The 27790-nt window shown below is 37.5% G+C and overlaps 2 protein-coding genes across 5 annotated transcripts in view; one reads left to right on the top strand and one right to left on the bottom strand.

Moving 5' to 3' along the window:
- ERMARD (ER membrane associated RNA degradation) overlaps window positions 1–17757 on the bottom strand; it is a 27489-nt gene extending 9732 nt beyond the window's left edge. The window contains exons 1-12 of one of the 4 annotated variants that reach the window (XM_032216701.1): window positions 16840–17757; window positions 14129–14297; window positions 13687–13826; window positions 12037–12138; window positions 10655–10744; window positions 10229–10326; window positions 9829–9965; window positions 7965–8079; window positions 4513–4615; window positions 2858–2887; window positions 2109–2177; window positions 1390–1560 (exon numbers count right to left, since the gene is read on the bottom strand). In XM_032216701.1, coding sequence (XP_032072592.1) covers window positions 1390–1560; window positions 2109–2177; window positions 2858–2887; window positions 4513–4615; window positions 7965–8079; window positions 9829–9965; window positions 10229–10326; window positions 10655–10744; window positions 12037–12138; window positions 13687–13826; window positions 14129–14297 — 1224 coding nt within the window. In that variant the 5' untranslated portion in view covers window positions 16840–17757. Of the gene's footprint in view, window positions 1–1389; window positions 1561–2108; window positions 2178–2857; window positions 2888–4512; window positions 4616–7964; window positions 8080–9828; window positions 9966–10228; window positions 10327–10654; window positions 10745–12036; window positions 12139–13686; window positions 13827–14128; window positions 14300–16839 lie in introns of all 4 variants that reach the window. The other 3 variants (XM_032216702.1, XM_032216703.1, XM_032216704.1) reach the window with 3 other exon arrangements.
- TCTE3 (t-complex-associated-testis-expressed 3) lies at window positions 16911–27596 on the top strand. The gene is made up of 4 exons (XM_032216706.1): window positions 16911–17109; window positions 22107–22317; window positions 23297–23455; window positions 27338–27596. The coding sequence occupies exons 2-4, from the start codon at window positions 22141–22143 to the stop codon at window positions 27446–27448; spliced, it is 447 nt and encodes a 148-aa protein (XP_032072597.1). The 5' UTR covers window positions 16911–17109; window positions 22107–22140; the 3' UTR covers window positions 27449–27596.
- The last annotated feature ends 194 nt before the right edge of the window (window positions 27597–27790 follow it).

The raw sequence follows: 27790 nt of genomic DNA, 5'->3' as shown, positions 1-27790 counted from the left end.
TCTTTTCTGATGAGAACAACTTTTGCATCTCATTTGGAAATCAAGGACCCAGAGTATGGAGGAAGAATGGAGAGGCCAATCAAGTACAGTAATCCCACGTTCATTGAAAGTTACTCTCATCAGAAAAGAGGACTTTGAACCAAGGAGCAACAGGACTTTGGACCACTGTGCTTCATTAAGACCAGGGTCAACGCAGCCGTCTACCAGGAGATTTTGGAGCACTTCATGCTTCCTTCTGCAGATGAGCTGACATCATTTTCCAGCAGGACTTGGCACCTGCCCACACTGCCAATACCTGATTCAATGACCGTGGGATTACTGTGCTTGATTGGCCAGCAAACTCGCCTGACCTGAACCCCATAGAGAATCTATGGGGCATTGCCAAAAGAAAGATGAGAGATGTGAGACCAAACAATGCAGAAGAGCTGAAGGCTGCTATTGAAGCTTCCTGGTCTTCCATAACACCTCAGCAGTGCCACAGGCTGATAGCTTCCATGCCACGCCGCATTGAGGCAGTAATTGCTGCAAAAGGGGCCCAAACCAAGTACTGAGTGCATATGCAAGCTTATACTTTTCAGAGGTCGGATAATTGTTCTATGTACAATCCTTGTTTTATTGATTGCATGTAATATTCTAATTTTCTGAGATGGTGGATTTGGAGTTTTCATGAGCTGTACGCCATAATCATCACAATTATGACAAATCACAGCATGAACTATCTTGCTTTGCATGTAATGAGTCTTATCTCATATATTAGTTTCACCTTTTAAGTTGCATTACTGAAATAAATGAACTTTTGCACGATATTCTAATTTTTGAGTTTCACCTGTATTTATAAAAACTAAGAATCATGCCTTAATTTTTGGCTTATTATTTTATACTCCTTTTCTTAACTTTGCATAACACTGCTTACCTTGAAAGGGAAGAGTGTGATGAATATTGAACATTACATACATATACATACCTGATCTGAGAACATCTCTACATTCTAAAAAAATAAATAAGCCAGCCAATAAGGATAATAGAAAACTAGGAAGGGGAACAAAGGTAGTCCTCGCTGCCTCCCCTTTAAAAATTCATATAAAAAGACAAAAGACAAATAACTGAATTTCCTTCTAGTTTATTCCTCTGTGTTACATGATATTCAGGATATACATTTCCCTTTCAGAAATAATTTTTCATGGAATGTGACAAACAAGCGGCTATCTAAAAATAGGACTAACAGGTAGGCCACCTGGTTGCTCTTCTCCATAAAAAGAGATTTACAATACTATGCTATATGGAACAGGGAGAATACATACTCCAAATACATAAACATTTGGATTTGAAAGTACAACAGCATAATTTTAATGTAATTTAAAATTTAATGTAAGTTGGCATATTCATTACCTTAATGGAAGCCAAGTCATCTTGTGAAAATCTGCAGAGGACTGTAATAGAAAATGAAAGCATGGAATTTGCGATTTCTCTTGGGAAACAATTCAAGTTGATTTCTCCATGGCTCAGATGGTCTCTAACACGTGGGCCTTCTTGATGGTTCAAAAAATCCCAAAGAAATTCCTGCCAAAATGTGCCAATAAGATGATTTTTTCCCCCTTATCATCACTTGATCTACTGCAAATATGCTGGTTGTTTACAATCATGCATCAAAGGAAACTTTGGGAGAAGCCAAAACCCAACCCAAAATGGCAACCCTTATTTGCCATTTTTTTGCAATAGCTGGAAAGAAACTACTTAAATCATTTTTCTTCTCTAATAATGAAAACTGAATGCCAAATTCTATATATGTGTAGCATTCTCACATGTCCATAACTGGACTTTAAAAAAAAGGTGGCCTTATAAGATATTATGTATTCTTTTTCCCAATCTTAAAACCTGAATGCTGCATATGAATACAGAAATCTATGTACGGTAGCTTCCTGTCTTCCAAGTAAGACTGATCAAAGGTAACACTGCATTATACACTGAAATTATATTAATGTCTTTTTAGATCTATAAAGCCAACTAGGCTTATTGTCAAAAACATGTATAGAGCATGAATTTGTTATCCTAGAAGCATTCAGCATTCCCAACTGAAACACAAAACCCCCAAAACTTAATTACATTACCATTGCTGATTCACCAAGGACTATGGGGAGCTGATTTATTTCTTCATTATTCAACTGTTTTGCTAGTATCTACATAGGAAAAATAGTGGATATGAAATACATTTAAAAATTAATGAAACAAGTTTTGATTTAATAAGAGCAGGGGCTTGTAACAGAACTCTGGGAACTTATTTAAGGAAAATCAGGCAGAATTGACTATGTTCTAGCCATTGCAGCATTTGCTTACATTTTTGATGTATCTTTCTTGCAAGTATTAGATTCTACTAGGACTTGACAATGCAAAATAGTACATCCAGGTTTCATCCTTACAAAATGGTTAAGGGGACAACGTAGATATTGATATTTCACTTTACATTTTGCATCTCCTCAGAACAATATGGTTTATAACATTTCAAGATTCATATGCCAACATATGGAACATATGCCACATATATGGCATGTTATCATCTTGTTGATGAAATATAGGCCAGAGCATGTTGGTTAAACAAGATAGTAATTTGGGCCTATCAAAGAAGGGACATTGTTACAATCGGATGTTTTTTCTCCCCTTTTATGAATTGTTTTCTAACTTTCTTCGCGTGTGACACAAAGGGCTGTTCTAGTAATATAAAGCTTAATAATCCCAACAATGTATTTAAAAAAGGTCTTCACTGAATACTGCAATTTTAGTTAATTTTAGCATGCCAAGTTAAAAGAATAATTGACTAGTCCTTTATCGAATAGTTCAAAGAATCTTATAAGGAACTTACTTCATCAAAAGTGGTATACAGAGAAGATGACTAGAATATAATGAAATAAAAATATTTGTAACATTTCATTTCCAGAATAAAATGTACTTTATATATAATTGGAAATAATATTTGTATAGAGGCTAGAATGTGGTCATGCATTTCTATACAGCTTTCTGACATTAAGTAATAAAAACAGTTTTGTTTACTGCCTTGGGTTACTTGTAAAAGTAATAAAGGTGGGATAGAAATCTAATAATAATAATAATGTAAGAGCCAAGCTGCGTAGAAATACTGCACCAGGTGTGTCAAACTCGCAATGACACATTGTCATCACGTTACATATCACAACTCCCCCTGCCCTTTGCTAAACCAGGGTGGGCATGGCCAGCATGTGACACATCTGGCCTGTGGCCCGCGAGTTTCACACCCCTGTTCTAAGACGACTACAGAATGGGAAGAAAGAGAATCATGCCCCCCCACATGGATTTCTTTCATTCTGTTACTAGAGACATGGAAGCAGTAGCAGCAATTCGAAAAGAGTGGGGATGTTTTTAAAATGCCTCCTTTGTTTTTATTATGACTTTTGGGCTTTATACTGGCTGAGTTTTTTATTTATTGGTGGATCCAAAATTGTTTATTTTTTTGGATTGCACTTATCTGCAGTGATGATTCTCCACCTATATTCTACCCCAAATATAATGAATAAATACCGGTTATAATATATAAAAGAAATCTTTTTTATTATGAGCTTGTAACAAACAACCAGATTCATTTTGAATGGATTGTATTATAATTGACCAAAACTTGAAATATTTTCAGAATTGTGCCCTAAGGAACAATATGAATGTGAAATAGTTTATGGTCCCTCTTTTATTGTCCATGCTGGCTTTTATACAAATCTCAACTTGCAGGAAGAAAGCAGCAAAGTTGATAATAAACAGTTTTAGGTATGCATGCAAGGTGCATAAAGTACCTATTTATTTATTTGTGCCTTTGAGATGGTGTTTATTTTTGGCAACTGCCTGGACGGGTCCTTATAGTTTTCTTGGTAAGATTTCTGAAGTGGCTTGCCATTGTCTGCTTCATATGACTGAGAGACAATGACTGGCCCAAGTTCAGTTCAGTAGCAAAAATTGTAAGTCAAAATAGGATACTAATGACCTGCAGGGAGGCAGAGGTATAATAATGTACTATAAATTATGGTTTAAGATATTTGTTTGTAAATGAATAGTAACTCAGTTATTTCTTCTGCATATTATAAAGCATTGCACTAGAATTAGTGAGCTCAGAAAAGAGTGTGCAAACATGCAATTCTAACATTAATTTCTGAATGTTAAAGTGTGGCTTAGCAATGAGTACTTTACACTTCACTGAGCAGTTAAGAGGAACAATAATTGAACAGATTCAAATTACATTCATGTACCGATTGATGAGAGAAAATGTCTCAAGTGCTTTTTACTGGGTAAAAGCACCACATGTTACATAAATTCTTCTGTCAAAGGGGATTACAGAGCAAAGACCTATAAACAACTTAGCAGTTTAAACAATGGTATCAACATAAAAGCATTCAAATATAAAATAAGACTAATCTGAAATATAATGTGCATAATTTTCAACAAATTCCACTGGTTTTTTTTAAACCATATGGATAACAATAGATAAAAATTGATTACCTCAGCTGTCATTAGTCTGCTTGGACATTTATTAACTGCTGTGAAGAGTACTCTAAGCCCACCTTCCAGCTGAGGAAGTAGCAAAATGACACAATCTGCATACCTGAAAGAAATATTATTGTGAGACTGAGCTACAGCATACTTTGTTTTTACTTTATGCAGAAAAATGGTTTTAACTATTCAGATGCCATAACCTGTGATAATAGGGAATCTTACTATGCTTGGAGCATATTGTTAGTTGGTCAGGCAATGGGGAAGTCCTTAGATTCTAATGTAAATTAAGGGTCAACAGACTTGCTGGTCATTTTATGGGAAAAGAACCATCTTCTTCAGTTGTGTGTATGGAATGATACTTGTAATTCTTATACCAAACAATAGTTTATGGAATGCAGAATGGGACAACTTGCCGTGACCAACTGGCAATGCTTGAATTGACATGGCTGATTCATTGAGGGGCAACTAGCTGCGGGACAAGTCCTGGCCTAATCACCATGGTTGATTCGTACTGGGAAAATGGTATAATGGGTCTTGTCCCCTTGGCCAACTCGCCGCGTAATAAACCCAGCCAACTTGCCACCGCTGACTCGCCCCAGTATAAGGGTTTAATGGTTCTCAGCCTGGTGAATACAATATGGTCAGCTCAATGCAGGACAACCTACTGCAGCCAATTCATCTCAGGACAACTTCCTGTGGGACAAGCCCCAGCCAACTTGCTGCATCAGACTTGCCCCGGGACAATAATATAAGCAGGCATCTCTTCTGAAAATAACTACAAATCTCCAACATACACTAATCACAGACCATTCAAGCTGCCAAAAAAAAAAAGCAGGAGGTGTTTTTTACATAGATCAAAATATAAACAAATAGCCAAATTATCTGAAAATTAATGATACTTGGCCTGGGGGCCATTATACAGCTCTTTTAATTTGGTTCTCTTTTGAAAATAACACCAATAAATGAACACTGAAGATATCCTATAAAAAGGAAGACATTGCCACATTTTTTGCCTAATTAACAGTGCTAGTCATGATTATGCCTTCCTTTCAATTTTCCTTGGAACATTTTTATTATATTGATATAAACCCTTTCTTTGTGATTGGGATGTACACATTATGAAGATAAATGGGCTGAACTTAATGAGGATGGATTGAAGACTGAAAACAAGGAGAGAAAATGAAAATATGACCTAATGGAATATTAGTAAGGAAAAGCATTCAATAAATATTGAATATTTATTAATATTGGAAGTTAAATATTTCCAAATTGCTGTTATAAATGTAGATAGTAGTAACATGTATCAAATTGGATGGATTACAGCAGAACCATTTGAGATCTGAAGGAGGTTTTAAAAGAAAGAGCTATAGTAGTAGGTTAAAAACACCCTATCAATTTCTCCTAATAAATGCATTTTTATGTACTTTATAATGTATGCCCAATAACCAGCCCTGGAGTGAAACTCGCCTGCCAACTTAATTGGGCTCCATGCATGAGGTTAAAGTTGAGAAATCACTTTGTCTATCCCAAACAGAAACTAATTAAAGGAGGCCCTGTCATGACTTATTCTACTCTCTTAATATCCAATCACTTTTTCTTTCCTTAATTTTATAAGCAACTTGAAGTTTGTTGGCTTTCATTCCAAGGAACAATACATACATGACTTTAGAACATCATCTGTCAGCTGTGACCAGGGGGGCATTTGTCCAGGTTTGCCTGGTGCACCAACTGCGACCCTACCTGGACCGGGAGGCCCTTCTAATAGTCACTCACACCCTTGTGACCTCAAGACTGGACTACTGTAACGCACTCTACATGGGGCTGCCCTTGAAGAGTATTTGGAGACTTCAGCTTGTCCAGAATGCAGCCGTGCGAGCGATTGTGGGTGCACCTCCGTACATCCATGTTACACCTGTCCTCCGCGAGCTGCACTGGCTGCCCATTGGGCTCCGGACACACTTCAAGGTGCTAGTTGTTACTTTTAAATCCCTACATGGTATCGGACCTGGGTACTTGAGAGACCGCCTCCTGCTGATTACCTCCCTAAGACCTATCAGATCCCACAGATTAGGCCTCCTCCGAATTCCATCTGCCAGCCAGTGTCGACTGGCAACACCTCGAGGGAGGGCCTTCTCTGTGGCTGCTCCGGCCCTCTGGAACGATCTCCTTGTTGAGATCTGGACCCTCACCTCTCTCCCGGCTTTCCGCAAAGCCGCGAAGACCTGGTTGTTCCGGCAGGCCTGGAGCTGATGAAATCCTTGCCCCATTGGAAGTTGCGACTGTTGTTATATTTTAATTTGTTTGTCTTTTTTCTTATTTGTACCCCCTTCCCTCTTTGGTTGTTAGCCGCCCTGAGTCTCTCGGGAATAGGGCGGCATACAAATTGAATAAACTACAACTAACTAACTACATGTATGCATACATACACAATACACTGCAACCCGTATTGGACTAATTCCTGGTGATGCATTATTTTGTGATCAGAACTTCCTTTGCAGATGGACAGAGAATATCCTTCCGCTTTCATAAGCAAGATTAGAAAATTGAACATTTCTATTGTTTAGATGTAGCATATTTTCAGGGAAATGCTCTCTCTCATCATCACACTGATCCTCTTGCTTAATTATGGTTGCCTTTGTTACTTGTTGATTCAAATATACCTCATAGTGTTTTCAATACTTAGGGGGATGAATGTTCATCTCCTCTGCTGATATTCAGCAAAAGATGCGTGGATGGGGAAATGAAAGCTTCTTCCTGTTGTGTTAAATAGGTAGTTATCCCACACTGAATTGTCCCGCAGCAAGTTATCCCGTGTTGAATTGACCGTGGAAAGTTGTCCTGCATCAAGTCAGCTGGGGCAAATTGGTCAGGATGACTAGTCCTACACCAGGGGTCCTCAAACTTGGCAACTTTAAGACTTGTGGACTTCAACTCCCAAAATTCTCCAGCCAGCTATGCCAGCTATGGAGTTGAAGTCCACAAGTCTTAAAGTTGCCAAGTTTGAAGACCTCGACCCTAGGCCAATGATGGCAAACCTTTTCAGCATCCAGTGTCCAAACCAGAACACACGTGCATGCAAGTGTGCATATGCAAGCTGGAGCCCCAGAAACTCAAAGACCAGCATGCACGTGCCAGCCACATGGTTTTTGGGTTTCCAGGGCTCCAGCATGCACGAAGATCAGCTAGCCAGCACGCATGCACACACTGGAAGCCAGAAGAGCAGCTGGTGACAGCGCGCTTGCCCACAGAGAGGGCTCTGCGTGCCACCTCTGGCACACATACCATGGGTTCGCCATCATGGTCCTGGACCCTATGGAATCTTAGGCCAAAGATTGAAAGAAATGACATCTTATGTCCAATACGTAAATGATCTCTAATAAATTATGCTCTGCATTCCAATTGCATTAAACCACTTTTCAACTACTTAAAAAAAGGTTAAAACACACTAATGTTGTTACCGTGCCTGCTGGAATGAAGTTATTGCAGCAATCCAAAAAGGTATCATAGTCTTTAGTACAATATTGGATTTTGTTACTAATTCTTTAGCCAATGACAAGAGTTCTTGATTCAGATCTATAAAACAGAAGAGAGGAACTTGCACTGACATTTTGTTGCATTATAAAAAAATAAATTTATTGTGGAGAAAAATGATAATCAAAATTTATTAAGACCATCTTCAAGTAATGCTCAAACAATGCTTCTACCACTACTTGTAAGATTTAACTGCCAAGTCTAGTGCATCTTTATTGATTTTTTATATTTTCCAAGATTTTGCAAAGCATTCTATATTTGAAGCATTTTATCCTTATTTTACCACTCTTCCTCACAAAAGATGTTCCCAGAGGCTAAACAGAAATAAGACAATATATGTTTTCAGATTTACAATCTAAAACATATGACTCAAAAGCAAAATGGGCTGAAAGGAGGAGGATAAAAAGAAAATTTAGATACCAGTTACTGATAAAGATGCCAATTGTATTGTATGGATTATGAATGAAGTGGTATTTTAATGATTTTTTATACAACAGATTTAGGCAAGAGAACTAAACAGACAAACAAACACATTTAAGCCTCTCACACCCATTGTTTGGAAAAGCCTGATCTAAGATTGCAGTTTTTATTTTTCTAGCTCTTTTAGATAAACATGTAGTTTTAAAAAGTCTGGGAACCTACAATAATGTCATTCTTTTGTCTGAAATGTCACTTGTTTTATTCCGCTTCTTTTATGCATTTTATGTTACATTGTATATTTTTAATAATTCAAACAATTCTGGATTCAAAACATCTCTCTTGAATTTGAAAATCCCTGTGTAGGCTATTTCTTAAGTGTCTGCATTCAAAACAGCTCAGTCCAACTTAAAAATCTTCCAAACTGACTAATGCAGCTAGCTGTGCATTTGAAACAATTGACACACATTTGATTTGGATTGAATCTGAATGCAAATGATTCAACTCAAAATGTTTTATGTGTTTCTAATTTCTAATCTATTACATTTAAACATATCTCTAAAAAATGCTCCGTGAATATAGGTAGTCCTTGACTTACAACCACGATTGAGCTCAAAATTTATGCTGCTAATTGCGAAATTTGTTAAGTGAGTTTTGCCCCATTTTATGACTTTTTTGCCACGTTTATTCAGCAAATCACTGCAGTTAAGTTAGTAACACGATAGTTAAGTGAATCTGGCTTCCCTATTGACTTTGCTTGTCAGAAGATCGCAAAAGAGGATCACAAGATCCCAGAACACTGCAATTCTCATAAATATGAATGAGTTGTCAAGTATCCAAATGTAAATCCCATGACCACAGGGATGCTGCAACGGTTATAAGTGACTTTTTTCAGCATTATTGTAACTTGAAACGGTCACTAAACAAGCTGTTGCTAGTTGAGGACTACCTGCATATCAGTCATTTATTTTCAAATGCACAGACACAACAGGTGTTGTAGCTTTTCTTCTCAATTTAGTGTTCTCCGGTAATTTCCTGATCTACATGAGAAAATATTTGACAACTCTTCAGTCCCCATTTGGAAACAGATTTGGTAAGATGTCAGACAAACCCATTCCTCGTTTGAAGAATGCATAGAATTGGCCATAGATGATGTCTATATGCACATACTCACCAGAACTAAATAAATTAATGCACTTTTTAATGTTTTTTGTATCTAGAACATAAGCTTCAACTTCAGGAAACTATTTGCATAAGGTTCCAATTTCTAAGCCTAGCTAAAAGTGAAACTGAAATAACTTCAATAAGTATACATATATATTTAAAGATGGTAGCTGTGTATCATCTTCAACAGTAAACCATTAAAATAAATACCTGGAAATATATGCAGCTCTTTCAAGTGAGTGAAAGACACATAGGGTCGATGAATTAAAGCAGAGTGGGCCTGAAGGCAGTAATTATTAAGCAGTTGCCCCAATCCGGCTGTTAAAAAAAGTAGCATGGAGAAATATCTATGGAAAATAAGATATAGAACGCAGTAGAAAAATTCTTCCCCAAAAAATAAAATTCAAATAAATATTCAAATATCTTGAAACAAAAGAAAGTACTCATAAAAATATAAATTACAATCATTCAAAGTTAATTAGTGGCATGTCATTTAGATGTGAGTAGTCTATCCCTTTCTAAATGAATATATCTTCCTTCAATTATTGTTCAGTTATGTTTCTAACTCTGTTGCAATAGGAACAAAAGAATCACAATTAATTTTACTTACTTGACAGGAATCTCTTCAGCTGACACAAATCCATGCCACAAAATATTACGAAGATTTAGACTATCTGGAGACCCAATGAACACCTTCAGAACATCCATCTAATTTGAACAAAAAGTAAATAGTGCAAAATATATATTATAATATATAAGAATATATTATTCATATACTGTTCCATAAACAAATGAACCATACAAATTTTCTATCCTGTAAAACTTCTCTATAAAACCTGACTCACTGGATATCAACTTCCAATCTTTGTTTAAATATCCCCTACCACATTCTTATTCAATATTTACTAACAGCCCTGTTATATTAATATTGTTCAAAGTAAGGCATTGAGTAAAAATTAAAGTGTATATTTAAATAAATGTAAATATACTTAATATTTAAACATTTTTAATTTGAAATTAAAAATCTAACACTCACCACTGGTTGCCCAAAGATAGAAACAAGTTCCGGAGATGCGAGCAAATCTCTTAGAAGAAAAGGACAATCTTTCCCAATTAGTAAGAATACCTGGAATACAATATATTTCACTCTGAATATTTGTCCTTCCCAGACAATGTATTTGTTAAAAGCATCATATCCAATTCCTCTTTTATGTTCAAAAGAGTAATTTGAAACAAAGCAATACAGAAACGTAGTGACATTGAAATGTTAATTATCTCATCCAAGCAAAGAAGTATGAAGCAACTTCATATCAGTTCTTGGATCATCAAAGCATTACAAAGTGTGGCTGTTTGGATTTTTGAAAGAGGACACATCCAAAGATAGGCTCAAATCAGGAGCTCACAAACATGGATATAAGATAAGTGTTACTATTAGTAACTTTTTTGGCTGAAATGATTTGAAGCAATTGGGGAAGTTGTCCAACAATCTTTCATTGTGAATTCACTGGGTTTATTGTCTTATGAATTCTAAATGCTCAAGCACCGTTCGGTCACCCAGACTCCATCCTGATGCAAGGGATTACTGGCTAGTTAAATGGGGAAAAAATGTCTTATGAATGCTATGACTGCCTTGCTGTCTTTACGTCCAAATGCATGTGAACTGAACGACTGCAGAAAACCCATTCCGTTATTATTATAGGACATCAGGTTTATCACACACCAGAAAACTAAAATGAATTCTTCATTGTTATTATTGATATTAAAAATGCTCCAGCTAAAAACTGCCGCAAAAACAAAATTTGACAAATACAAACATGATAGCTAAGTTAGTTGTAGATATCCAGTAATGAGGTATAATTAAAAGATTGCTCCTTTTTGACTTCCCTGCTTCTTGGCCTAAAGCTTCCGGAAAGACACTGTAATGATTTTGCACTGTAACATAAGACACACCTAACATGGGATAAGCCCCACTGAGATTAACGCATAGGTTTTCAAGTAAATATGTCTTTGAACTGTTATTTATCAAAACCTGGCTGACTTTGTTTAGCTTTTCCATAAATGTATTGTAGGAGTATTTATATGTGAATGTTGCATTAGTCATACAGAATACAGTGCTTTGGATCAAAATATTAATATTGCAAGATTTATGACTCCAAGAGAGGTTTCAAATTCTACATATCCAACAGAGTGAGAAAATTCTCTAAAGCAAGTAATCGGCCTTTTTCTCAAGTCCATTCTATCAGCAGACATGTAGAAAACCAGCCACTCTCAGTGCTTGGGCAGAGGAACCAGCTGGTAATTATACTGAATCTGTGACCTTTTAATTAGTAAACAGGGAAGTGAAACGCTGATTTCTTGAGTGTAAAAAAGAATCTCATTGATCACAGGCTTGACATATTCCAAGATTTTAGCACTTACATCACCCAAGGCTCGTTCCAAACATGATGTAAGCTTCATTAAACTGAGTGCAACTGCTGCACCATGTGGATTCTTTATGGTATCAATCATTTCCAGAAATATCTGTAGTTTATACAAGGTGGAAAAATGAAGGGTAACCATGTGATTTTTATTAGTGCATTTATATTAGGAAGAAATAGCTTAGTGAGAGTACATACACAATTCAATTAGAACAATTAAGGTTTTTCAAATCACTGCTTCACAATTATAAAAAGAATATCTTTACTTTTCTTTAACAAGTACTTAAAGGTGAAAAATCACAAAACTGCAAATTTAAATGTTGAACTTCTTTTGGGAAATGTTAAAGGAGACAAGACAATGGTTATTACCTGGTCTATTACCAAATTAATTCTTGCCTTTTTCTCCAGCTGGAGAGTATATGTCTTTCACTTTGCTTATAATCACTTACGACATCAAATCATAAAAATGTCTGCTGCCAAGGTAATTTAGCATTTATATATTTCTGCCACAGAATTGGAAATGACAAAAAAGTTATCAAAGAAATACAATCATCCACCAAATCCTGTGGCTAACTTACACAACCCACAAGGTAGCTGCAAAATAAATTACTCTAGATTTGCTTTATATACATGGGAGAGAAGGCCTGCATGATTTGCTGACTTCCTTTTTTTCTAATTGATTTCTATTTGGATGAACAATTTTATCACAGCTCTAAATCTGGGGTAATCATCTCTGCATCGGAACACAATTCTTCTGTGGAAAACCCATAGAACCATGCATTATCAGAACAAATATCCTAGGGCTAGGCTCACTAGTATTTTAGAAAGCCAGGGACCAATTTTCCGAGGCTGGAGGGTGTGTGGTTTCGTGTGCTACCTGCATCTCATGGATGAGGCTTTGCTTGTTTGTACGGCACGGTTTCTTGCATGCCACAGACCAGAGATGGCTAACTTTTTTGGCTCCCATGCCAAAAGCGGGGGAGGGGGGGGTCAGGGGTCATGCACGGGTGTGCCACACCTATGCTATTGTTGCTACCCCCCTGCGCATACGTGCACGACCAGCGAACCCCCCCCCCGCTTTTGGTGCAGCTTTTTTGCCCTCCCCAGGCTCCAGAGGCTTCCTAGTAGCCTGGGGAAGGCGAATGCAGGCCCCCCCTCCCCTAGAGACTTCAGGAGCTTCCCTGAAGCCTCCGGAGGGCGAAAAACAGACCTACGGGGAACCCGGAAGTTCAGGAATGATGACTTCCGATTTGCTTGTAGGGCCAGTTTTTGCCCTCCAGAGCCTCCAGGGAAGCATCCTGAAAGCTCTGGAGGACAAAAAATGGTCCTACGAGCAAATGGGAAGTTCATTCTCAAACTTCCGGTTTGCCCATAGGGCTGATTTTTTGCTCTCCAGAGGCTTCAGAGCATGCCTGCTGGCCAGCTGACAGGGCAACGCCTCGTGCGCCCTAACAAATGGCTCCGCGTGCCACTTGTGGCACCTGTGCCGTAGGTTCACCATCACGGCTGCAGACCGATGCTGGTCTATGGACTGGGGGTTGAGGACCACTGCCATACGCTAAAGAAATGTGTGTGTACATATGTGTGTATCCATCCATTCATCCATCAATCCATAAATTCGGGAATGGGATCCAATCCAACATTTTCCTACCTCTGGGCAGTTTGTCCATTGAAGCCATACCACAAACTGGTTTTCAAATTGTTCCACTGTAAGTGATTTCAAATGCAAGTGAATAGATTCACATAAAGGACCTAAAGATCTCATACTGTTGATATAATCCAATATTGAGTCTAAAAAACAAAATAACCAGGTTCAAGAATACTGTCAAGTACTGCTAAATATTAAAAAACTTCAAAAATATTTTCTCCTGAAAGGGTTCCCTGCTTAAATTCATTAAGAAATTTCCTTTTTTGTAGAAAATCTTAAATAGTGATTTGGTCATTGAAGCTAAAATTAGGAATTCTAATTCTATTATTTTTAATAAAAGATCCCCCCCCAAACAAGTAAAAGATCTCCGCTGTATATGCAAATTCAGAAACACGTCTTACTGTCCCAAGTATAGCAATACACTATATTTAAAAGCAATAAAGACCTTGCTCTCCATATTGTACATGTTTTGTGATGAATTCCCAATTTATTTCACCACTGTCGCATATAAAACTACTGACAGCACAGCTTGTTTTCCTCTCAAATCCAGCTTCACAAATCATATAATGCACTGTAGGGGAAAGGCAGGTAGATGGTGGATCAGCTAAGAACATCTGAAATGCAATAAAAAGGCAAATGGTAATATAAAATAAGGGAACTCTTGCAGTCTCACTTTTTTATCTAGATCTGGAACACTTCATCAACTAAAGGTAGGCTTAACCAGAGAGTCTCTGGGGAACCCTCCAGTTCAATCTGGGAAGCCACAGGTCATCCTTGTCCAATTCATTTCACCAATTATGGGCCCCAACATATTGTTTGCTGACTTCACTATGGTTGTAATAAATACATGTGGGAGAAAACAGTCACCACTTGTAATGAAGCTGTGACAGAATTGCATAAATGCATTCCTCTCATTGACTGAGGATGATGCTTCTAATTCCTCTGGATAAACAGAAGATTTTTTTTCTTCATTCACATTGGGGAAAGATGGCTTTTGAGTAGGAAAAACAAAAAAACACCTGTTATTGCTGCATTTTAGAAGTCACTGATAGCTTTACAGCCCAGATTGGTAACACTAACAGACATCATATTATAATTCCCCCCCCCTGCCCAATAAAGCACCAACCCACTTTGTAATCCGAGAACAATACAGTGCAACAAATAAGGGTCACAATTAAGCAAATAGTTCTATATTAATACTAATTATGCCAGGCAGTCACAGAACCTCTGAATTTAAGATGCATTTCTGTCTAGCTGATCGGGTGAAAGCACATACAGGTAGTCCTTCACTTACAACCACCATTTCCATTGAATAGAATAGAATAGAATAGAATAACAGTGTTGGAAGGGACCTTGAGGTCTCCTAGTCCAACCCCCGGCCTAGACAGGAACCCTATACCATTTCAGACAAATGGTTATCTAACATCTTCTTAAAGACAGTGTTGGAGCATTCACAACTTCTGGAAGCAAGTTGTTTCACTGATTAATTGTTCTAACTGTCAGGAAATTTCTCCTCAGTTCTAAGTTGCTTCTCTCCTTGATTAGTTTTTACCCATTCTTCTTGTTCTACCTTCAGGTGCTTTGGAGAATAGCTTGACTCCCTCTTCTTTGTGGCAACCCCTGAGATATTGGAACACTGCTATCATGTCTCCCCTAGTCCTTCTTTTCATTAAACTACACATACCCAGTTCCTGCAACCGTTCTTCATGTTTTAGCCTCCAGTCCCCTAATCATCTTTGTTGCTCTTCTCTGCTACTCTTTCTAGAGTCTCCACATCTTTTTTACACCGTGGAGACCAAAACTGGATGCAGTATTCCAAGTGTGGCCTTACCAAGGCATTATAAAGTGGTATTAACAATTCACATGATCTTGATTTTATCCCTCTATTTATGTAGCCTAAAACTGTGTTGGCTTTTTTGGCAGCTGCTGCACACTGCTGGCTTATATTTAAATGGTTGTCCACTAGGATTCCAAGATCCCTCTCACAGTTACTACTGTTGAGCAAGGTACCACATCATCTAGATCACTGCTAAGCAAGCCAGTTGTTAAGTGAATTTTGTCCCATTTTGTAACCTTTCTTGCCACAGTTAAGTGAATCACTGCAGTTGTTAAATTGGAAACATGGTTAAGTGAATCTGCTTCCCCATTGACCCTGCCTGACAGATCACAAAATGATCCCAGGACACTGCAACCGTCATAAATCCATGCCAGTTGCCAAGCATCCAAATTTTGATCACATAACCATGGGAATACTGCAATAAGCCTAAGTAGGAGAACTGGTGATAATTCATTTTTTTCAGTGCTGTTGTAACTTTGAACGCTCACTAAACCAATGGTTGTAGGTCAAGGACTACCTGTAACTTGTGAAAAGTCACAACTCACAAGTGTTGCCAGCAAAATTAGAGCTTTCTACCATTGCTGTGAAATAACATTTAGTTTTCATGACAATCATGATTTGTGCTCCTTTTCTCTCCTTTGGACTGGAGCTTTAACAGCAGCAAACACATGGGTAGCAAGTTGCAAAGAAGATATATACTTATTATGTCTCCAAGGAGTGTCTTCCAAACTCTTTCCCAATGCAAATCCCCTAAGCCAGTGGTTACCAAACGGTGGTCTGCGGATTTTGGTGGTCCATAGAAAAAATATTTATATTGCACTAAATACTATTTATCTTTTTTAAAAAATTCATGGTCTGTGGGATTTAAAATTATGAATTTTGTGGTCCCTGAAATCTGAAACGTTGGCAACTTCTACCCTAAGCCTAATTCCCCAAACAGTGAGGTGTGCCTCCCTTGGTGCGGAGCAGAGTCCAGAGGACCTCTGAAGAACCTTTTAATTACATTTTTAATAAATCCACCTTTCCTGCAGCTTCATTGTTCTCCTGTGCTCATTTTGGTGTTTGCATTTTTAGGAGAGGTATGTACATGAAGTTTACAACAAGTATGATGGTAAAAACTTTAGGAACCTTGCCTTAAACTGCTTAACCTGGCGTTTAGCAAAAAAAGAAGGAAATAGCAAGCCAGGCAACAAGTTGACCTGAACCGGTATGAGGCTCTAGCTCATAGAGCCGCAATCATTGAACTACAATTCCCAGAATCCTCCAACTCCTCTTAGGCGACCGACCAGATTGCGGGAAGACTGATCCGCCGCATTTACCTCTGCTCGGTTCTGGTTCTTGGGTTGCTTAGCTCGCGCTTACTGACGTCACGGGTAGAAAGCAGCTTCGCGACTCTGAAAGGCTACTCTTAACGGGTCCGTTAGTGTGGACGGTTGCTGCGCCGGGAAATTCAACGTCCGCCCCTAGCAGTTGCCTAAAGGGAGGCGTTCCCATGGATAAAGCCAAAAAAAGCTGGCCGTCACTCCTTCCCACCTGGGCAGCCATGGGGAAGAAAACACAGCGGTTTAGACAGAGATCAGCTCGGTCGGGTAAGACGAGGCGGAGCGGCTCCATCTGCGCGTGCGCGGAGCGACATTGGGGCGGGCGAGGCTTTCCACCGAGTGGGCGGGGCCGAACGGCGGGAACTCTTTTCACCCGTTTTGCTGAAGTGGTGCGTTTTGGAAAGCCAGAGCCTATTTTTTTTCCTCAGTTAAAATGCTGTGTAAATATGGTCTCGGTCCAAAGTTGTCTTAAGCTACACGAGGAGCGCTTGCTGTTAACAACACTAAAGTTTTCTTGCCAGTTTTTCTCAACCTTGGCAGCTTTAAGACGTGTGGGACTTCAACACCCAGAATTCCCTAAGCCAGCAGGCTGTAGAGTTGAAGTCCATACTTCTTAAAGTTACCAAGGTTGAGAAATATTGCTTTATGTCAAGCATGTTGCAGATCTAAGGAAACCCTGTTCAGGAGGGTTACTTTTGGTTTCTACTATATTCTGATTATGTTCTGTAAAGAAGTACATTTTATTGCTTGTAATGAAAGAACTGCAGAAAAAACAATTACTGCCAACCTGTCTTCCACTGAGGACCTGTACACTGCAAGAGTCAAAAGGGCTGTGAAAATATCTACTGACCCCCTATATCCTGGGCATAAATTATTTGAACTCCTACCCTCAAAACGATGCTATAGAGCACTGCACACCAAGACAACTAGACACAAGAACAGTTCCCCTCCCCCCAATGCCATCACTCTGCTAAACAAATAATTCCCTCACCACTGTCAAACTATTCACTAAGCTGCATTACTATTACTATTAGTCTTCTCATTGTTCCTATCAATCATCTCCTCCCACTTATGACTGTTGCTTGTATCCTTATGATTTATAGTGATGTTTCCTGATTGCTTATTTGTACCCTATGACTATCATTAAGTGTTGTACCTTATGATTCTTTTTCTGCTCAAATTTATTTTATTCATTTTCATTTTCAATTTAGTACATTCACTTATATACTGGATATTTGCAATAATAATAATATAATAGTAAGGAAAAAAAAAAACACACACCCCAACCTAAACACAACTCATACACCCCTTCTTCTCCCCTCCAACTTTCCTTTCTCCCTCCAACAATCACCCCTCCTACTTCCCTTTCCCCTCCTATTTTCCTTTCTCACCTCCTACCCCTCTCATCCTCCTTACATTCCCCTCTTCCTCCCTCCTTACTTCTCCCTCTTCCTTCCCTCTATTTCTCACTATGGTGCGTTTCTCTCTTCCTTGATCTATTCGATTACACTAAAATGAAAAAAAAGAAAGGAAAAAAGAAAAAAGAAACGAGGAAAAATAAAAAGAAAATATAAGAATCAACAGTATACAAGTGTATTCTTCTTATTCTATATATTGAAATCTTCACCCACCCACCCACCCCCAATGAACCCCCCTCCCTAACCCCCTTCGACTTCCCAGGTCCCACACCCGGCACAGTTCAACTACTCTTCACCTTCAAAATATCTTATTAACAATAATGATAAAAATAAAATAAAAAGAACACTCCGAAAAAGAAAAAAAAGAAAAAGAAAAAAACCCCGAAAAAGTAAATAAATAAAAAAAATTTTTTTAAAAAAAATCTTTTGCATTATGCTCAGCCTCCATCATTCTTAAAATTTAATCAGTGTGAATCATTCCATTTTTATTTTGTCCTCGTCCCTTACTTCTTTGATATTTACCCCCATCTTCCTGTAGATTCTCCAAAAAAACCTTTCCTAACCTTATATTCAAATATGAGTTTATACGAAAATCAATTTATCTTCAAATACAGAGCAATCTAGTCATACTTTCGCTACTCATCTTCCTACCCTTCATTTCACGTCTCCATTCCACCCAGGCCGAAATTGCATAAGATTAGGATCTCGCTCTTCACTTTAAAATCCTGAGCTTTTATGTTATACTTCAAGCATGTAAATCCGTAAAATGTGCACCCAAAATCCATACCAGTTCATTCAATCCCAAGATCCCTTCATCAATATCCCGTTCCACCCTTTCTGCCACACTCTTCCCCCCTCCATTCCTCCCAAGCCACAATTCATGCGCAGTTTGGATTAAGATTAAAGTAAATCTTATAAAAGTCCCGTATAATGTCTGTCTGGAATAAGCAATAAGCGATTCCTCATCAGTGCACAGCTTTACCATTACCAACAGAAATAATCAGTCCAAAAGCTTAGAAAGTATTTTAAAAACATCGCTGGGTCTATATTCTTTACTCTTCTGCCCTTCGGAAAGAGAAGGCTACCCTCTCCCTTGTAACCACATGTCCCACTGCTTTGAAAATATGACTGAATCCTCAGTTTCCGCTCTTCTGTCTCTCCAATAGGGGGAGAACAACTCCCTCCTTCTTGTAACCAAGTAACTTGCTGCTTGTCTTTCCTTCGCCTTGTCCTTCCGCGTTTCCGGATGAGTCAGGAAGCCCCACCTTCAGAGTTTATAATAAAAATCCCAGGCTTCCGAAACAGAATTGATACGAAATCTTTGATTTTCAAATGTAACTGTGATTCCAACTGGAGCCTCCCACCTATACTTTATTTGACGATTTCTGAGTTCTTGGGTTAAAAAAGTATAGCCTTTCCTTGCTTGCAGCATCCGGAGCGGAATTTCTTTAAAAACAAACAAATCATGGCCGTCGATTCGGAGCCTGCTATTGTAAAACTTTTGTGAGATCGCATCTCTGGATTCTTTTGTGAAAAAGTATATAATTATGTCTCTTGGAAGCTGTCGTTGCACTGCTGTATGCGAATTTTGGCGATAGATTTTTCGAATATTCCAATCAAATTGAGTCCTGGACCTCCCACCTCTTGGGTGAAAGCTTCTACAAAAGTCTGTTTCAGGTTTTCTCCTTTCTTTTCAGGCAGTCCTCTGACTCTTATTGCAGACGCCTTTCTGTTATAATTTATCATTGTAATTTGTGTTTGAGTGTCAATAATCTCTTGTTGTAAGGCTTGAATATTAGAAGTCAATTTAAAATTAGCCCCCTCCAAAGTTTCCAATTTAGTCTCCATTTCTTCAATATAATCTGTCAAAGTAGACATGGGTTCAAACATATCCGCATTTATTTGGGCAATTTTGGTCTGTATTTTATCGCATAAATCCAGCACAAATTCTTGATTTCTTTTTTAAAGTCATTAATTATTTGAAAGAAAAGCTCCTGTGTCAAAGAATCTCCAGTAGGAGACAAAGGCAGCGATTTACTAACAAATTCTTTGAGCACAATCGGGGAGGATTTTTTTGCCTGTTTAGACCTGGGAGGCATTATAGATAAAATCTGAGAATAAACAGATAAACAGTGTCTTCAGCTGGTCAGTTCTCAATAAATTATTTGTAGATTTTGCTTGTTAATGAGTAGCAGTCTCCGGGGAAATAAAGCCAGTTAATTACGTCATCAATCACCAACACAGTAAAAACGCCATTTTGTATCCCAATTGCGCAGAGAAGTTTAAAGGAAAAACAAGGCTGGTGTTTAGATAGTTATATAAAAAACATCACAGGAGTAAGACCCGCTCGTATTATCTTAAAAACAATTTATCATTGTCCTGAGTGCGGGAGTCGGCTGTCTAGGGCTGCAAAAAGGCAGCTGCGAAGAACTGGCTGGAGATAAGAGCTCAGTTACGCTAGATCTCTTCTTCGTTCACAGCCCAAAAAAAAGAAAAAAGGGCTGTAAACTACGAATAAATACTAACACCTGAGCTTCTGCCTGTCCCTTTCTGCCAGAAAGGGATGATATCTATTGATCTTAATTAGATATACAGACCAGAACTCTAAGAGGGGCTCGGTTGAGCTCCTCGGCGACAGGCTCCTCCCCAGGATACCTTATGATTCTTAACGAATGCATCTTTGCTTTTTATGTACACTGAGAGCATATGCACCAAATTCCTTGTGTTTTCCAATCACATTTGGCCAATAAAGAATTCTATTCTATAACTTAAATGTATGCCATTGTAGCTTCTCTATACGTGTATTATCTTTGCTTCTCTTTATTACCTAACATGCTATCAAATTCAAATTGGAATGTTTCTGTTTCACAAATTCTTTCAAGTACCCTAGGCATGAATCACATAATAGAAACTCATATTTGACTTTCCCTTAGAGAACCATTAGCAACCCTATCTGCATCTTTGGTCAAGTATACTGTTCAACTTATAATGAACCCTTCATCCACTGCAAGTTGAGCAGACAAGAGACATACAGTCATTTGCCAGGATTATATTTCAGTCTTTTTTGTTTAAATATTTTTTAAAAAATGACAATTTAAGATGTGTTAAAGATATTAAGCATCTTAAAGTTTGAAAAACACTGGGTTTAAATGAACATCTAAAATATATTGATAAGACACTAGGAAAGTATTCATAGGATTGCTACTTTGACAAAATGATTTCTACTCTGAGTCTGTGAATACTGTTGAATATCTTTGTTTTTGGAAAAGGCAATATTTGTCCAAACTTTTGGGGACTATATAAAGTGCTGACTGAAATTTGTCAGAAAAGCAACTGCCTAAATCAAGAGGATATCAATATGGTTTAAAGGCAATGTTTATATTCCAAATGGAAGTTTTGATGAAAGAATAATGTGTAGAAATAAAGTAATTTTGTTTTCCCTCATAAAACTATAACTCTGGGGTTCCATATTAAGCAAAATGGAATATATACAATGCAGAACTAATTTATATGGCTGCAAATCAGAACATTCCATTGCATTCAGTTAAAGAGCCATTTTGGGATAGTAATGTTAGCTTACAAACAGGATACTGTGAATTTTAGTCCTGCCTTGGACATGAAAAATTGGCTAGGTGACTTCGGACCAGTCACTCTCTTAGTCCAACCAACTTCATAGGGTTGTTGTTGTGGGGAAAAGGAAGAAGTACTGGTATTTTAACCACCTTGAATTGTATATGAAAAAGAGAATGAAATATAAACTAACCCCCACTTACTATGTTTATGTTTCATCATTTTAATTTTGAGAGTGAAATAAAGATGTATTTATGTATTGGGGGGGGGGGTTAGGCTTCACAGGTAGGAAAACACAGAGGTTCAAGCTATGACATATCAGGTATGGGACCCTGATGATGACTCCACCACAGATTTTACAAAAAATGAGCTCTTGGTATTCAAGACTAGCTTTGCAAGACCGAACTACGCTAACACTTACAGGATGGAACCTTATAGAAAATGTGAGTCTCATGTAGTAAGGAAGAGAGCTGAAGATATTCTAAAGGTATAGTATTTTCTAATAATAATTAGGTTCTAAACCATGTTATATTATTTTAACACTTTTGTTAAATTAACAATTGTTAATTTATTTTTTGTTAAAATGTAGTTTATGGCAAATAACCTACAAACCTATTAAAGTACAGGTAGTCCTTGAGTTATGACTACAGTTGAGCCCAAATTTATGATGCTAAGTGAAACATCTGTTAAGAGTTTTCCCCCATTTTATGTCTTTTCTTGCCACAGCTTTTAAGTGAATACTGGTAATTGCATTTGTTAGGTTAGTAACTTGGTTGTTAAATGAATCTGGCTTCTCCATTGTCTTTGCTTGTCGGACTTTGGTTGCAAAAGCTGATCATGTAAACCCAGGATACTACAACCATCATAAATATGAACTAGTTGCCAAGCATCTGAATTTTGATCATATGACCATGGGGATGCTAAAAAAGTCATTTGAAAAATAGTCTTGTCACTTTTTTCAATATGTTGTAACTTTGAATGGTCACTAATGAACTGTTGTAAATAGAGGACTACCTGTAAATGGAGCCTATTCATTATCCTCATACACTTCAGTCCCATTTGTGCCGGAAGCACCTTTTAAGGCATTTCCAGGTTGAAAGGATTAGCCACTATTATCACCTGACATAATTTAGCTGTTAACTTTTGGTAACAAGTCTTAGAGTATGGGCAATTCCAGCCTCTATGGACAAACCGAAAATCTTGCAATTGAATTCTGAACATTTCTCACAAATTAGTTCCCAGAATTCCTTGGAGAATATAATATCTAAAATTAAAGTGGTCTAAAACTAAAATAATAATAAGCACAAATATATTCTAACCTCCTATAAAGTTATATTTAACTTGTCAAATAAAAGGTTCCTAAAATGTATCAAACATAGAATAGCTTAAATGTTAAATGCTGTATGGCCCATTTATAGAAAATTTGTATTATTACAATTATTGGCAATTTGTTTGATCCTTAATAGCAGAAACTTCAAGATTTCAAATATATTGGAATCAATGGTGCCCCCACTTGTTCAGTTATCTCCGAAGATATATTAGCAGGAGTCAAGGATCTGGGGTTTGATCGTTACAAGTATATAGTTCAGGTATTTCTTGTGGAAAAGACTGGTCAGTCAATACATGTACGTACATAAACTATCCTAGTCTGTTCTCTGAAAATTGCCCACAGTTCCCTGTTGCAGTTGTGCAGAATATACTTTTCAAATGGGACCCTCTCAGATTACTAAAGTGGAATGAACTACCTTGCTAAATCATACACAAGGCCTTACCTTCCAGCATTTTCAAGAACAGTCAGCTTATGGAAAAATGCAAACAAGCATGTAAGTAATGGCCATCATAACTGAAACTTCTTTTCATTGGGTTCAAATTCATCTGCAGAAAATTAGCTTTGGTTGAAATTGGTAAGATGTAATAAATTGTTTTGCACATATTTTCACCAACCAAATCTACTGTATTCCCTTGATTAAATAAAGCACTTTATTTATCCTGGTATTATGACTAAAGTTGTTGCAACTTTACCGGTTACTACTCGGTGTTCCATCAGGTGTGACAGAAAAGGCATGTTGTGGAGGTTGTGGTAAAAAGTACCCTTCTACCTCATACATATGTAAACTACATTCATTTAAACTGATAAGATGCCCCCACATGCATCAAATATATGAACTAGAGAAACTGCCCTTGTATTAAACATTCACAGCAAGTAGAATTGACCCTGAGTGATGACAAGGAGGAACCATATCTCAAAAGATAATATGGCTGTCAAGCTGGGGATCCAGTATGTATTGTGTTATTGCTTGTATAGATGCAAATAAAATTATGGTGTATTTTCAGAGTGATTTGTTCCTTTAGGGCAGTGACTGCTAACCTTTTTGGCACCAAGTGACGAAACTGGAGTGTGTGCCGGAGCACCGGAATCTGGAAGATCTGCTTTTCCGGGTTCCGGAATGTGCATGTGCGCCACACAGATGGTTTCACACAACGGAACCTGGAAGAGCAGCTGGCGACAGTGCACATGTTCAAGAGAGGGCTCTGCATGCCACCTCTGGCGCATGTGCCATAGGTTCGCTGTTGTGGCCCAGCAGGATCTGGTTGAGCTACTGATGGACTCGGATAGCGAGGAACCCTATGAGTCTGCCCTAGACGATGTGGAGGACCCTGGGCAGGGTTCAGATTCAGAGCAGGGACCAGAGTGGATGGTTGGCCACCAGGAGGCATCTGAGGCATGGAGCAGTGGGGAGGATCAAAGGCAGTTTGTCTCTGATGCTAGATTGAGAAGGGGCTGAGAAACGGAAGCAGCAACTCCATAGGCAGACTCACAGAAAATGATTAAGCACAGGTCGTTGTTGATTGGCCCCTCCAAGAAAGATTATAGGTGAGGCGTTGGGAGGGACATTTGCAAGAAACAACCGTTCGAATTAGTAGTTTAGAAAATCTGTGTATTCTAGCCGTGTCTGTTTGTTTGGACTATCTGCGTTGCTGTGTGTGAACTATCTGTGTTGCTGCAGAGCTACTCTATTGAATGTGAGTTGCCTGGGCCCTCAGCCAAAAGATTTGTAATCTCAGTAATTGAACAGTGGCAAACAGTCAAGCCTGTGTTCTGGTTTATTCACAAGCCGGGGGGTCAGAACAGTTCGCCATCACAGCTTTAGGGTATAGCCACAACATAGGTCCCATCTGTTAAGGAATGTCCTCTGATAGGAGATGATGACCTTTCCTGGCAGGAGCGACTTTTCTGCTCTAATGCCTGCCTTTTGGAACAGCATTCACCTAGAGCAAGGGTAGGCAACTATGGCCTTTTACAATTTTTGGACTTCAACTCCCAGAATTCTGCCCTAGAGGTAGATTGGCTTGGTCCTTTGAAAGTCTCCAAAGACATAGCCATCTGTGCCTGGAGATCCAGTTGACCTATACATAGATGGCTACACAGATTGATCCATAACTTTCACTTGCCTGCTTTTTTATGTTTCTTGGTTTTAATTGGGTTTTAAAGGGAGGTATTGTATTTCTTATTGGTTTCTGTTTTGTTTATTGGCCCTTTTAATACCCATCTCACATTTGTACACAATGGGATAAATAAATAAGGTGCCACAATATGTACTTGTTTGGAGCACCTCTCTACACTTCGGATGTTTCTGGATTGAAAGGATTAGCCAGCTATAAACGGTTGCCCAGTGATAGGTACTATGAAAGATATCTATGAAGAACAGTTACCTATTGAATTGTACATATGTATTCCATTTATGTAGCCACCCATCTCACATTCATAACTCTGGACAGCTTACAATTAAAACAGTACTGAAAAATAAAAAATAAAATAGCCAGACCAACAATACAAACATTAAAAACAATTGAAAGGCATACAGTAGAATCACCGGCACACCATTCAAGAACAATACAGCCTTTTTATGGTTAGGGTACCACTCTCTGATCCCCAAGCCAGATGGGTAAAGCCAGTTCTTTCTGGAAGCCAACAAGGTTGGGTGCAGCCTGACTTTCAGTAGGTGTGTAGATGGCGTTCCAAAGAGCAGGTGCAATGGTAGGAAATACCATTCTCCAGGGTCTCTCCAGATGAGTTTCTCTGGTGGATGGAACCTGCAACAAGCCTTTTTTGCTAAGCTGGATGGGTAAATGTCATTGAGTAGAGGCAATGCCTTATATAATTAAATTATATATTCAAATGTCAAGGAGCTGGGTTGATGTTACAAGTATATAGATACTGGTAAGTATATAGATAAAGGTATGTAGAACTTATAGAGATATAAGTATTATCAATAGTGATATTTTTAATTGCATAATCAAATATACATAATATGCTAAGACTCAACTGAATCACAAATAGATCAGTAAATAAGAAAGAAATATGGCACCAGATTTTTCACTTGGAAGAATATTTTTCCCCCAAATATTTAACAAAGTATTGGAGCAAGAAAGTATCAGCATAACTTTCATGAGTAAAGTACAATACACTTTATTAGATGCATGATATGGGAATGTTAACCATACAATAAGGAGATAATTGAGACATTTCATGGATTGCATTTTCTTCTGAATTCTTTTTTTTTAATGCTTTGGTATGTATATGATCTTAACTCATAATAATTCACCTCATGAATATAAATGTTTATTCAAAAATAAAATTATTTTCCTCATACTTTTTAAGATTCTGCATTATTTTTATAACAAAATTACATAGACCTATGGATTTTTTTCCCTCTTGAAGTAAAAACTCAGTGAAATGTGAATCATTTTTAAATTTTAATGCTGGGGTAAATTGCTCTAAATTGTATATGTTGTAATTTTTGCAAAATAACCATATATATTACTATAGTGAAAATTGCATACATGCCCATCTGCAATATATAATTCTCATTTCCAGGAGTAAAAATTTGATGCATAGGAAATTTGTGCTAACTTTGCTTTCTGTATAATGCTAAATCTAATTTTTTTATATCTCTTGTTTATAACTCTTGTTGGGTTGGATTTTATTTCGATTCTTTTTTATATTTTAGGCTATGTTCATGAAGATACACTCTTTAAAAATAATCTGGTGAATTCTAATACTAGTTTGGTACCTCTCCAATGTTTTATAGACATTTTAAGTATAATTTTTTATTTGTAGCAGACATTGCATTTTCTTTCAGATTTTTTTTCTTTCTTAATTTGAAATTATTTTGCCATATTATAAACTTGGCGGGGCTATTATCTTTTTTCCATGTTTGCTCTTAAATTAAAAAAATTTTTTTTTACTTATTTATTAAATCAGGTTTGATTATGTCATCATGTCACTTATATATAATGTGCTGACATTGTAGAAATTACTTCAATTTATGCAGTTTGATTTTAATTTTTGGCAATTTATAGATAATTCTGTTAAACTGAACAAACAATACTCATTCAACGGTCCCAGCAATATTGTTGTAATGGATTTGTTATGTGATTATGAATTATAATTTTAAAAAGCATGCTAGCTAATTTGTTGCTACTTGTTCTTTTCCTTTTTCCAGATTGCCAGCAGATGGGTCTGGGATGTTGCAAGAGATACTTGGGTTGAAGCTCAATATGAAACTGAGAACTATGTTATGGTGGCTCTAGTAGTTGCTTCCTATTTTGAGTAATTCATAAATTAATTTATGGACATTTATATAGCAACCTACTCACAACGACTTTAGATGGCTTACAAACAGTAAGAAAGAAACATTGTAGCAATATATTGAGATTTTATTGTTCTATTTGCTCAAATAAATGTATTTGCTTTCAACTACACTACCATTGTGACATTTTTTGTGCAAAACATTTATGTCAAGGTGATAATCCTTGCTGCCTGTTCAGTATTGATAACCAAACAACTGGGTGTGTTACTGTCTACAGGTAGTCCTTGGTTAAAGATAATTCGTTCAGTGACCATTCAACATTATAATGGTGCTGAAAGAGTGTTCATTACAACTAGTCTTGAATTT

Source organism: Thamnophis elegans, chromosome 4 (genome assembly GCF_009769535.1).
Source record: "Thamnophis elegans isolate rThaEle1 chromosome 4, rThaEle1.pri, whole genome shotgun sequence".
Taxonomy (NCBI): Eukaryota; Metazoa; Chordata; class Lepidosauria; order Squamata; family Colubridae; genus Thamnophis; species Thamnophis elegans.
Note: the sequence above shows the minus strand (reverse complement) of the source record. Positions and strands in the feature narration are given on the sequence as shown.

Bases quoted from the DNA above. Each gene is read 5' to 3' on its own strand.
- TCTE3 (XM_032216706.1), top strand. From the start codon at position 22,141: ATGACATATCAGGTATGGGACCCTGATGATGACTCCACCACAGATTTT. The intron at 22,318-23,296 runs GTATAGTATTTT...GATCCTTAATAG, and splicing joins GAGCTGAAGATATTCTAAAG to CAGAAACTTCAAGATTTCAA. The intron at 23,456-27,337 runs GTACGTACATAA...TCCTTTTTCCAG, and splicing joins AGACTGGTCAGTCAATACAT to ATTGCCAGCAGATGGGTCTG.